Raw genomic sequence first — 13385 nt, forward strand, 5'->3', positions numbered from 1 at the left:
CTAGCAACCTTCTTTATCTCATTTAAAATACATGTATGCCTTCTAACTTTGAACATATTAATCTTTAGAATGAATTCCCTGTTGTCAAATTCTTGTTTAACATATCTAAACATTAAATTACCTACTTTTATTTTTTTTTTAATTAATACATACTTAGATTAAAATTTTTTTCCTTTACGTGCTATCTATTCTCTCTCATGAAAATATTAGGTCGCCAAAAAGGAGGCGATCTCGATCTGGTTCTAGATCTCGAAGGTCTCGTCATCGACGTTCTAGATCTCGGTCTAGAGATAGACGCCGACATTCTCCTAGATCTCGATCCCAAGAAAGACGGGATCGAGAAAAAGAAAGAGAACGCCGACAAAAAGGCCTTCCTCCAATCAAATCAGAAACTGCAAGTGGTAAATTAACCTTTCTATTCAGACTTCTTGCATTATTCTTTTTCATGTCATGGGTTTAAAATGTTTTAAAACTGTTAGCAAAATATTGCTTTATCACGTCTTGTTTGGTGACCACCCTTGGATTTGCTTTCATACATTCAGCCAGCTGTACAGTAGCAATGAGTGAACCAAAGTAACAGTTTTGAGCACTAGAGTGTTTAAAATCCAGTGTATGAAATATAAAGTCATTAACTAGCTCTCTATATATACAGTGGAAAGATTTTATTTTTTTCCATAATAAATTAATATGTTATTTTATAAATATAATTTACAGACTATATTATTATCTTGCATTATTTCAAGAATCTCATCATGTGTTTAGAATATGCTTAATAAGATATGCTGTAAGCCCATCTATTACTGAATTTTTCATTTATATAACTAGGGCATGTGTAAAACTTCTGACTGGCGGAGTTATTTCCTAGGGCACAGTATAAGAGAAAAACCATATACACTTGAAAGTTGGAAAAGGAAAACTATGTAAAGTGAACAAAAGCACTGAATTGGTTGGTGGTCAGGAGTTAGGATCAAGTCTTAGATCTGTCCACAAAAAGGCCAATTTTTTTGTCCAATTCCTAACTGTATTCACTATCCTGGTTTCATTTCTGGAAGTACTACCACAGCTTTCTAGAATTTTTTAAATGTAAATGGCATTTGCTGCTCAGACTTGAGGTATCATGATATAGCTCATGCATATTTTCTGTAATAAGTTTTTCCATGTAAGGTACAGTACTGTTCATTATCGAATATGTACATTCATGATGATTTTATTTTAAGTTTGTAGTACTACACTCTGGGTGGGACAGCTGGACAAAAGGACTACTCAGCAGGATGTTGCCAGTCTCTTAGAAGAATTTGGTCCAATTGAATCAATTAATGTGAGTGATTATTAAATTATGTAATGATAGTGGACAGATGTGGTTGTCATTTTACAAAATTAAGGACTTTAGACTAGAGTTTAGGTGTTCCAAGTCCATGTTTAGCATTATCTGCATTTAACCACATTTCTTTGATAGCCAAATTTAATTCAAAACCTTTTTCTAGAAAAGTCTTTTTATAATAAAGCTGGGGGGGCTGTAGGTTTATTAATAATGCTGGTTTATTAATAGGTTTATTAATAAGTCTGGTTGAGACCAGACTTGAATTGCCATTTTACAATTCATTTTCATATTAGATGATGGAACACTAGCTTGGTTGGGGCGGGGGTTGTAGTTGGGGTTGTTGGAACTGGTTACTTAGTGTTATATCTTGTTGCTCAGTGATTTTGTCATTATCATATTTTATAATACAATGTTTTCGAGCAGATGATTCCTCCCAGAGGTTGTGCCTATATTGTTATGGTTCATAGGCAAGATGCATATCGTGCCCTGCAGAAACTGAGCCGAGGAAACTATAAAGTGAACCAGAAATCCATAAAGGTACAGTTTTATGCCTTATAATTCATTGTTTTAAAACTAATTTTGGACACTGAGGCTTTTCATCTTTTTTAAAAAGAGGATCTGCTAAAAGTTAACATAAAAAATTTAATGTTAAGTTCATGGTAGAATTTTTTTTTCATTTAGGTAGAACAATTCATCAAAGTATTTAATTGGTACTTTATGTTGTCATTTAATAAAATATTTTATCTTGTTGCAAAACTTTTGGATTTTTTACATTTTTATTTTTAAAGTTTGTTATCTTAGAATTAACTATAAATATTATTCAGCAAAGATAGAAAAAAATATATAAATACGTGGGTATTCTTCTGAGGGCCACAGTCATTGTTTTCTCAGTATCATAACACACTGTCCTACCCTTGTATTGTGCCACAAAAGGATTTTTTCTAATGCCGAATAATCCTAACGTACCCAAGACTTTTGAAAGTGGTCTCCAGTATGCTGGATTGTACAGGGAAGTTTGTACTTCTCCTAATAAACTTTTTCCTTTTCTCTAAGTTTTATGATGGCTGGGTTGGGGGTTTGGTGGTTGAAGAAGTAGATAAGGAAGTGATGCCAATACATTTCCCAGGACAAAGTGGGATAAAAGGGTAAGCAGTTTCCTAGTGTCAAATAAGATCCAGGGATAGCTGAGCCAGATTGCTCCTTTGCCGCCCAAGTCTGAGTGACTAGAATGGTGGGAAACAGTAAACTCTCAGAAGTTTTGACATTCTTCTCTTTCCTTTTTTTTATTTTAACTTATGGTGCAATAGATTGCCTGGGCCTTAAATAAAGGAATAAAGGCAGATTATAAACAGTATTGGGATGTAGAACTTGGTGTTACTTATATTCCATGGGACAAAGTCAAGCCTGAAGAACTGGAGAGTTTTTGTGAAGGAGGAATGTTGGATAGTGATACACTTAATCCAGGTAAAACGGTATTTAATGTCTTGTGAAAGTCATCTGATTTCTTGATAGTTTGTGTGACGTGTTTATTCTTTGCTTTAGGAAGTGATTTTTGAGATTTTTCAAGTACCCTGCTGTGTGCTAGTCTCTCTATTAGAAATTGAGGAAACCGGTGAATAAGACAAATGTGGTCTTTGCTTTTATACAATTTATATTAAGTGAGAGAGATGCAGATACAAATGGAATAATTCTTGATCATGGGGTTAATTATTAATTACGATATTTAAATAGATCTTAAGTAGAATTTTTCACTGTGAAAACCTCACAGATGAGATGAGTCTTAAACTAATCATCGTGGGTACTGTGTTTTAATCCAGTGCTTCATAATAATTTCTTGGAAAATGTTTACATGTCCAGAGAAGTAGTAGAGAGCAAATAGTAAGACAAGGAGGTGCAGTTATTTGTGGTCAAGAATATCAAAAATGCCAGATTGACAGTGGGATTGCAGTGGGGAAAATGGCAGCGTGTATGGGCATGACCTGGAGATTGACAGATAGCTTGACAAGGGAGGAGCACAGGATGGTATGGCAATTAGAGTAAACATCTAAGGAATCTTCAAGGAGAGATGGTTTGAGAGGAAGGTGAAACAGTGCTAGACCCCACCTCCTCCCTCCACAGCACATGAGGCCTTCACTTACAGTTAGAGCTAGGTGTCTGTTCAGGCAAACAGATATTGAGGGTCTACTATGTGCCATGCATTCCAGAAGGCTCTGGTCCAGGGTAAAAAGAATCCTGCTCCCCTCTTCCAGGATCTTTTGTCCAAACAAGACAACTGTTTTGGTTAAGAACATAGACTCTAGCCAGATGTGTCTGGGTTCAGTCCTATATCTGCCCCTTACTAAGTGTGTGACCTTGGGCAAATTTTCTTTTCCTCGTTTATAAAATGAGAATAATAATAATAATAATAGGAACTACTTACCGTGGTTATAGGAAATTATTTAGTATGTATAGAATGCTCAGAACTGTGCATGGCACACAATAAGCACTTGTTTTTGCATGTTTTTGCTGTTATTTGTTAATGTAAATGATTAATATTTATAAGATTAACATAAGCATTTATTTAATAATCAGACCGTTGATGTTTTTTACATAGTCACCATTTAAAAAAATCATTTCTAGATTTAAAGTTACAAACTAAAAATGGTAAACTTTTATCGTTAAATTTCTTTAACTCATAGAGTGGAAAGGAATTCCCAAGAAGCATGAAAATGAAGTTGCTCAAAATGGAGGGGCAGAAACCTCACACACAGAACCAGTATCACCCATACCCAAACCTTTACCTGTGCCTGTCCCTCCTATTCCTGTTCCTGCACCTATAACAGTACCGCCTCCACAGGTAAGAATATTTGGAGGATTATTTAAACTTTTAAGTGTCTGAAAGATACCTTTCTAAATCTGATTGTAGATATGTGTCTGGATTCGTAGTCAAAGACATGAGTACATAAATATGCATTATTGTCATGTTTTGGTATGTCAGACATGTTGTAAACTTTTTAACACATTTTACATTCATATTGTCTTACATCTGTCTAGATTATCAAGTATCTCACATTATAATGGTTCAGACTTGAAACTCAAACCTGTTGTTAGAGTTTCTCCTATCCTGCTTACTCTTACCTTGTTTTCTTATCAGATCTTTATTTTTCGGGGACTTTATGTTCTGAAGGAGCTTGGATTTAAACCCAATAAGTAGCAGTTTTGAGGGAAAGATAGTTTCTAAATCCTCAGTTTGGGTGGTGTTAGCATGAGTTTTTTTAAATGGAGGATGGAGAGCTATTAAATACATTGAGTGCCATTTAACCAAGTCTCTGCTGTCGTATTACTTCAGAAGAATGAATCTGGATTCTGGCAGAGCAGGGTTTGAATCCCAACTCTATTGGTTATACTCAGCAGCGTGACTTTGGGCAAGTCACCTAACCTCTAAGCTTCATTTTCCTGTGTATAAATGTGCACTTTCCCTTTCCTGGCTTTGGCTCTGGTAGTATTCTTCCTCTGTCAGTGTTTTGAGGATTAAATGAGATAATATATGTTAAGTACTCTGTAGGTTTCCTGTTACATAATAAGAGCTGACCAATGAAAAACCTTTTCACTAAAATTAGAAATATTTGATCCATAGTTCTATGTGTGATCTACTAGATTTTCTTTTTTTTTCTTACCAGACTTTTCTTCTTCCAATACCTTCTTTCCTCATTTTCTCACATTAAATCTGCTCAGATAAATAGGAGCTATCACAGAAGCAATACCTATGGTTTTCTTAATGGGAGAAAAAAAACACATGCTTCGATAAATATTTAGCTGTGATATTTTATAAATGAACTCCCTCAATTGTCACTCTTTAGTTGACCTTTTGGATATGCCCTTCCAGTGTAGGTTTTAAATAAGATTCAGTGTGGTATCAGCACTCATTTAAGAAACCTGATTTATCTGTCAAAATTGATTATACTTTTTTTAAAACAATAGCTAATATTTATTGGTGCTTTAAGTGCCAGGCACTAGCACTGAACGTGTATTAACTCTTTAATCCCCATAATCATATGAGGTTGGTACTTTTTTATTTTATAGATGAATAAACTGAGGTCTAGACAGTGTAAGCTTGCTTAGTCAAGGTCACAAAGCTGGTTAAAAGGGTGTTCAGGTACTTCGTCCCTAGGACTTGTGATCTTAATCACTGTGAAAATTGTTGGGTAGATTTTCAAACTTACTGACCTGAACATGGAACATTTTTCAATGTATCGTATTCTATCAGAACTAAAAGATGCTGGTGAAATACAATGTGAATTTGCTTTCATAAAGTAGAGAGCAAAACTTTTGATTTCTATCATTTGGAGTAGATACAAATTGTTACCTGTTTTCTAACTTATTCACATAATCACAAATTTAGAAATATCTATTTTTTCAACAAGATGTTTTCTTTGTCTCTACTCACTATATGGGTAGCAGGGTAGCTAGATATGTGGCTTCATTTTCCTTTCTAGGTCCCACCACATCAGCCAGGTCCTCCAGTAGTCGGTGCTCTCCAGCCACCTGCTTTCACGCCGCCTCTGGGAATCCCCCCTCCCGGCTTTGGACCTGGTGTTCCTCCTCCTCCTCCTCCTCCATTTTTGCGTCCAGGATTCAACCCAATGCATTTACCACCAGGTACACTGAATTGTTTGAGAAGACATTCTTTTTTTAGAGGCTGCAATAAAATAACAGCATAAGGTGACGTTATTTCTCTTACTTTAGGTTTTCTTCCTCCTGGACCCCCACCTCCTATAACTCCACCAGTATCCATTCCTCCTCCTCACACTCCACCAATAAGCATCCCAAACTGTAAGCGTGTTTTTCCTTCGTGTTTAGTTGTGCTCTTGGAATCGGGAGTAGGAGGGAGACTGGACTAGTAATAAGGTCTTTAGTATGGCAAAAAAATTGTTGACCGGGGAGATAATTATTCAGCTTCACATGTTGATGTAATTATATTCCTTAGCTACTATCGCTGGTATAAATGAAGACACTACAAAAGACTTATCTATTGGAAATCCCATTCCAACAGTGGTGTCTGGGGCTAGAGGAAACGCCGAGTCTGGTGACAGTGTGAAAATGTATGGCTCTGCCGTGCCACCTGCTGCACCCACGAATCTACCCACCCCTCCTGTAACTCAGCCTGTTTCACTTCTTGGTAAGTTAACTTTTTTTATCATTAGTGTTTTCCCCTCTGCCCAAATTAGGTTTTTTGTTTTTTTTTTTTAAAAAGAAAAAAAAACAATGCTAATTTTGGTAAAAATGTTGTCTGGGGCTAATATTTTTCTCTGAGGAAGATCTTCCTCTTAAATATGTGCCTTTGGTTTTTTACCAAGAGTAGCCCCAGAGACAACCGTGATGATGAAATCATGTTTGTCTGTCTTGAACAAAAGTTTGGGTTTGCACATCTTAATTTGGTATAGAAAAGTGATGGTATAGAAAAGTGAATTAAGCTCTGTGGAAAGAAATTGGTACAAAGTCCATAAATGACATAACCCCAGACATCCCAGCTTTATAAGATGTAACATTTCTTTGACAACATAGTTTTTTTTTCCTGTCTGGGTCAATTTTTATTTATCTAAAACCCCTGGACTTTGGTAGCATTCTCTGTGGGCTAGCAAAGAAATTATCTTTGCTACATTGCAATAAAATGGCTTTGTTACTGGAGCGACAGGTGCACAGCCTGAGATAACGCTTTCCCAGTGACCCCTCAGTTTTCTCCTGCTACGGTTTATCTGTTATACTCTACCCATAACTTCATTACTGTGATTAAAAGAAGTGTGATTTAGATTGTTTACAACTTTAAGAGGCCGTACTCTTGCTTGCTTGAATTATAAATTAATATATCATATACTTGTTATATTGACCATCTTTCAAATTAATAAATTATTGTATTGGAAGTGGTATTACCAAGTATGATTAACACTTGATTCTCCTATCGGGCAGTTAATTCATCCTTAGTATTATAGTGTTCTAGTCCTGTGAATCTATTGTGTGTTTCAGAGGTACATGTGTGCGCACATGTTTACTTTCATAATTAGATACTTTAGTGAAGAGCACATTGGTTACCTCTGAGATGTAGGACTGCGGGATGTCGGTTTGTGATGGAGGACTTTTACTTTTCACTTACACTTTTCAGTACTGTTGGAAATTTTTACTTTGTGCATGTACTACATTTATAATAATAAAAGTCAATTTATTTTTAAATGGCATGCTGTCTTGTGCCCTTTCCAAGACCGAGTTTAGGCTGATAATAAACTTGATTTTTATTTTCCTTATTACACAAACTGGGTAATGGTAAAAGAAGATTTGGGGTTAAAATTTGTCACAAGTGAAATAGCAGTCGTCATCATAATGGTGGGAAATGATTTGTTTAATGAGGAGGTCTTTTATGAGGCATGTGCCCTACTGGAGATAATATAGTAGAAGGAACATTGGACTAGCAGCCAGGAAACCTTAACACCTTTGAATCTCAGTTTTGTTAATGTTTTGTTTTATTTTTTATTTTATTTTCATATTTGTAATAAGACGTTGCACAAGAACCTCAGATTCTGAGTTGGGTAGAATTTTCTGATCAACCCTTTTCCTTTACCCCACATCCCTGATTATGAATTCTCTTTGAAGTACAGTTTTCCAGTCTAGCATCCATGAATAGTAGGCCACCTGAGACTGTTTACAAAATTGTATGCATTCGTGCTGCTTTTCTGGGCTTAGTAAATTCATTGAATAAGTAAGAAGGTTTCATTATCTTCAAGAGTTTAATAACCACTACTTTCAAACAACCTTGGAGAATAAGTAGCCTGCCTCTGATTTAACATTTAGGTCTTGAAGACTCAGCCCTTTGTTTCTTATCACTACTGAAATGTACAATTTAAACTTCATCCAACACGTGAAACAAAACAGATCAAAAATTGGTGAGCTTTAAAAATCAACTTGGTAAGCTAAGCACTGCTAGAAAATAAATTTCTTAGTATTTAATGTTACCTGGCATACCTGTGTGACTGTCCGTCCCTCCTCCCCACCTTTACCTCCCCACTAGAACGGAAGCTTCCTGAGAGAGGGACAGTCTTTACATGAGTTAAGTGGAAGGATGGCTGGTTTTCAGCGCAGGGCTCTTTACACTCACTTCTGATGATCTTTAACTTTTAAAACAAAATTTAGATATTGAAGGCTGTTCCAAATCTAGAAAGGTTAAAATTTGACATAACAAAAAAAAATGAAAACTTGTTCAAATAAGCACTTTTAGCCAAAATGCAGTTCTAATCATGAGAATGAAAGCCTTCTATGTTCCTTCAGTTAGAAATCTTGAAAAGACTATTCATGAATTTTGACTGTTTGAAGAAATGAGACTTTTTAATGTATATGCAAATAAAGGGAAGATTTATCCAGAAGACTCATCAGAATTCTCTCCTTTTAATAAAGGAGGTAGTAATCAACCTGTGCTAAATTAGAATTGGGAATCAGGTTGGGATACTGCTACTGTTAACTAAGCAATGGAATACTAGAATTAAGATGCTTTCAAGTTTCCTCTTGGTGCTCTAATGTTTTCTTTTATGATAATAAAAAGAAATGTGCTATACCAGAAAACTTTAAGCCTAGAAGTCAGCCAGGTATGGTACTAAATTTCAGTTTCTTCCTCTGTTAAAAAAAAAAAGGAATAAAAATTATGTACCAGCGTGTTGTGGTGATTTAGTGGACTTATGTATAAAACAGCCGACATGAGGCCTGTCACAGGGTAGGCCCTCAGTGAATGGTAGCTGTCTATCAGGCCAGGAATGTCAGAGACAATGTTTAGAATACCTAGAAAAGAATATTTATTTATACTTAGCAGTTCTGAAACTATATTTCAGCTTTTTGCTTTAAATTATTATATTTTTTTGGCAAAGGAAACAAACTTTTTAGGAAAAAATCAGTCTTGGCATAGTTACTTTATAAATTTTCATGGTAAATTAGACCAGATCATAAGTTCACACATTAAAGTTCCATCATTTGGCTTGCTGAGAAAATGTGTGGGTCATAGTGGTATTTCATTTAAATAGCACAACGTGATACCAGTATTCGTCCCGTTAATGATACTCAAATAGTTTTCTTACAATGGCAGCTGTATCATTGAGAGTTAACTGACTCCTCGGGTCTTAATTTTTTAAATGTGGCAGTATTTTTTAAGTAGCCGAGGCCAAACAAATATTTTAACACATATCCCAAAAATCTACAGCGAGGCCTGATTATACTGGCCAGAGGCAGTGTGGTGCTTTAATAATGGTTTGGTTTAAAGAATTTTCTGATGCTCAGACTTAAGTGTGGGCATTAAGTTTGGGAATCGTGACTACCTGTTTCTGGGGCTGGGCCGAGGTAGCCCACACCACCAGATTTGTAGAGAACGAAACCGCCATCTTTTAGAGATTCTGATTATTTTAGTAACTGATAATCTGAAAATATAAAACTTGATGTACAATAATAATCATCACTTGATTTTAAAGAAATACATTTTTAGTAGCTCACATTCCATGAAGCCTGTAGAACAGTGGTGGTTTTATAAAAGCTAATGGTAATGGTCTGCAGTTGCTGATCCTTTAGGAGAGGAATATTAAAGATGATAGCAATTTAGTTCATTCTCTTTACTGTATAAGTGTGTATGTTCACTTTTCAAAAACTTGTATAACATGTATCTAATATGATGTACAGCATATTTTTATTAAAAAGTTTATTGTAAATGTGAAATTTGGGTTACTTTGGTGTTCCAAACAATAAAAAAAATACACAAAAAAAATGTTTGTTTGTGTTACATATCTCTACTGTGTTACCAGTATATGTTACCAAAATATCTTCGAGGAAAAATTATTCTAAGTTGGACTCATTTCTTTGTGGAAAATTAAAGCCTCTTTCCTTGCCAAATACATTTAATTATCAATATGCAAAGACTCTCCCTAATTTTGTCACACTGCTATAAACGATGGTGAACTTTATAAATAAGAATTGGGTATTCATAAGTTTGCTTCATACTTATTATTTTGGTTACCAAAGATTTAAAGCAAAAGACACAAGTTGGTGGCCTGTAGCTTGACTTGCTAGATGTACTTCAGACTTGACTTTCATACTTTCCAGCATGGCCTGAGTAGGCATTTGAAAATGTTGATGTTCCCAAATGTGGACACGTTAAGAAATTACGTGGACAGAATTGGTTTGTGAATTCTTATACTTAAACAGGTGTGTTTGCTTATATGCAATAGTTTAATGGTCCTTAAAACTGCCTAGAAGATGAATGATTTTACCATCAGCTTCTGTAGTTTAAAATTGATAATTTGATTTGTGGTGATTTTACTTAGCTTTGGATTTTTCTGCCCAGAATTTTCATTTTTTTAATAGTCGGTAATTTTTAACATCTAAATTAGAACATTAGAGCACCAATCTACTAGCCTGAATAACATTCAAAGGAAACCTGAAGAAATTCTTGGAGTTTTTTAATGATAACATCTAATTTTTATTATAATTTTTGTATTTTAATTTTTTTCTTATTTTGAACTTTGCTGTGTTTGGTTATAAGCTAGAGGGACCTGCCAGGTGTTCGAATTGGTACCTAAAGAAGCCTATTCACTGTTTATCCTATAAAAATGTTCTTCTTTTGAAAGCTTTAAAACGTTTGAATTTGGTTCTCTAAATACTGCATTATGTCATTCCAGTAGTGTTACATAGTAGAAATGGCTCCCAGATACTCATCACAGTGCCTTCAACTTAATACGTAATTATTGTGTAGCAGACATTTAATGATCCACAACATATGTTTTTCTTGGGTCAAATTTAGGCATGAATACACTATATTTTCTCTGAAGGTGAAGCACTTCAAACAAAACACGAGCAAGGTCTGTGCAGAAACTTGAAAACTGCTTATCACGTTGTCTCCTTCCGTGGCTGCATTTCCTAGGCTGCAGAGCTCCAGCCTAGAGTCTCTTAAATGTAAATCTATGACAGACATCTTCGGGGCTTAAGGAAGGTGGGAGGGGCAGAAACTCGGCTCTAGCCTGGTTCTGGTAGACAGATACTGCTCTGAAGAATGTCAGGTAAGGTTTTTTTCAGCTAACAGTGAAAATAAAATTCCCTGAAGATAATCTCATCCAGTGATAGGTTAATTGTTTTAAAGTTATTTCAAACTTCTCAATTCTAATAGTGCATCTCTTAACTCTAAGTCATAGCTGTTACACTTTGCCAATTATAGAAAATAGCAATTAGTATACAAACCGAAATTCTAAAAACCAGCTATGAATGGACTATAGTCTAGAAATGACCAGACTAGAAATGACAAAGCCTGTTGTACATTATTTTGCCAAAAAAAAAAAAAAAAAAACCCAAACTAAATCATTTTTAAAGTGATAGTAGTCTCTGGTTTCTCTTCATTTGAAATTCTGGTCCTCATGTATTAGATTTGATCAAAACATAATGTGCCCTATGCTGGAAGTACGTACATACCTCAGTATACTTGCATTATATAATTGAAAACTCAAATTTCTTTTAAAAATCTCTCACTGACATTTTAAGCACAATTTTTAAAGCAGTCTTAATATAGAATATAATCTAAAATGTGCTTTGTCTCATTCTTTGAAAACTAGCTCTTTCCATTCTCTCCAGCTGCTAACACAGTGCCTACTATAAGAATCACCGTGGGCATCTTTTCAAAGTAATTATGCCCTAAATGTTATTAATTGGTGATTCTAGGCCAAAGAAATACATGTATGAATTTTACTGTAATTTCAATTTTCTGAAAGGTCTGGAATTTAAAACCACGTTTGATGACTGTGTATATACGCCTAGAGATCATTCATCGATGAAAAATGAGTAGTTTTCCTTAGATGGGGAAATTTTAGGTTCATGCAAAGTACCACAGTGACATTCTATTGGGATCAAATCAAAAAAGGTGGAACTGCAACAAGGAACAGAGAAGGAGCTTGTGAAAGAAAATTGCAACCTTTCTCAAAATAAATTTTAAGTCTTGTTAGGTTTACAATGGAAAGAGACTCACCACCTTGGGGAAGAGGCCTGGACCTCATAGCCTCTGCTCTTGCCCCCCCTGAGAGGCATCTTTTCCTCAATGAGTTTGGTCATCACCTCTCCCACCACCATTCATTCATATGTTCAACATGTGTTTATTTACTACCTACTGTGTGCCAGGCATTCTGGGAACTAGAGATACCTGAATGAACAAGACAAGGCCTGACTTCCTGGAATGTATGTTCTGGTAGGGACTTAGATAAGTAAATTCATAATTTCGCATGGAGCTATTTTTATGAAGGGAGTAAAGCAGAGAACAGTTAAGGGATTGGAGGATTGTGACATGGGATGTGCTATTTTCAATAGGATGTCCAGGGAGGGTAAGGAAGGTAATGCATAGAGAAATAATCGAGGAAAGACATTTCAGGTCAAGAAATGAACAAAAGGGACCCGGGTTAAGAATGAACTTGGCTTGCTTGAGGGACCACAGTGGGCTAGTGTGGCTGGAGCATGGTGAGTAAGGGAAGAGAGAGGCAGGAGTTGCGTTTAGAGAAGATGGTGAAGGGCCAGGTTGTGGGTGCAATGGGAGATGGTGTAGGGTTTTGAACAGAGTGTTAGAACCCGATTTACATTTTTTAAAGGATTACTAAGGCTGTTACATGAAAAACAGACTGTAGGAGCTGGTGGGAGTGGGAAAGAGACTACTTTGGGTGCCATTGCAGTAAAGGAGATGAAAGCTAACAGTTTGTGTTGGGTGGTGCAGCTCAAGTAATGAGTGATGGATTCTGAATTTATTTTGAGGATAGAACCTTCACATTGCCTTATAACAAATACGGGGTGCGAAGAGTCAAAAATGACTAAGTTTTTCACCTGCTCAGTTGGTAGAATGTAATTGCCATTCCTGAGATGGGCAAATATCCAAGAGGAGTGGGTTTGCAGGGAGGATATCAAGTTAAAATGTTGGCTGTTTTAACTTTAATATTCAGGTGCACGTGTTAGGTAAACAACTGGTAAAGTCTGGAGATGTAAGTTCTGATGTCATCAACGAAGTTGCTGGAGCCTGTGGGATTACCTTAGGAGG

General features: G+C 35.7%; 1 protein-coding gene across 1 annotated transcript in view; it reads left to right on the forward strand.

Annotated features, from left to right (window-relative positions):
- Nucleotides 1–13385, forward strand: part of SCAF4 (SR-related CTD associated factor 4) — a gene marked incomplete at its 5' end in the record, with an annotated part of 36444 nt that overhangs the window by 13135 nt on the left and 9924 nt on the right. The window contains 8 exons of the mRNA XM_023519719.1: nt 211–401; nt 1218–1318; nt 1745–1858; nt 2629–2785; nt 4000–4157; nt 5797–5959; nt 6047–6133; nt 6288–6479. Of these exons, the coding sequence (XP_023375487.1) occupies nt 211–401; nt 1218–1318; nt 1745–1858; nt 2629–2785; nt 4000–4157; nt 5797–5959; nt 6047–6133; nt 6288–6479 (1163 nt within the window). The remainder of the gene's footprint in view (nt 1–210; nt 402–1217; nt 1319–1744; nt 1859–2628; nt 2786–3999; nt 4158–5796; nt 5960–6046; nt 6134–6287; nt 6480–13385) is intronic.

This window comes from Pteropus vampyrus, unplaced genomic scaffold (assembly GCF_000151845.1).
Source record: "Pteropus vampyrus isolate Shadow unplaced genomic scaffold, Pvam_2.0 Scaffold233, whole genome shotgun sequence".
Taxonomy (NCBI): domain Eukaryota; kingdom Metazoa; phylum Chordata; class Mammalia; order Chiroptera; family Pteropodidae; genus Pteropus; species Pteropus vampyrus.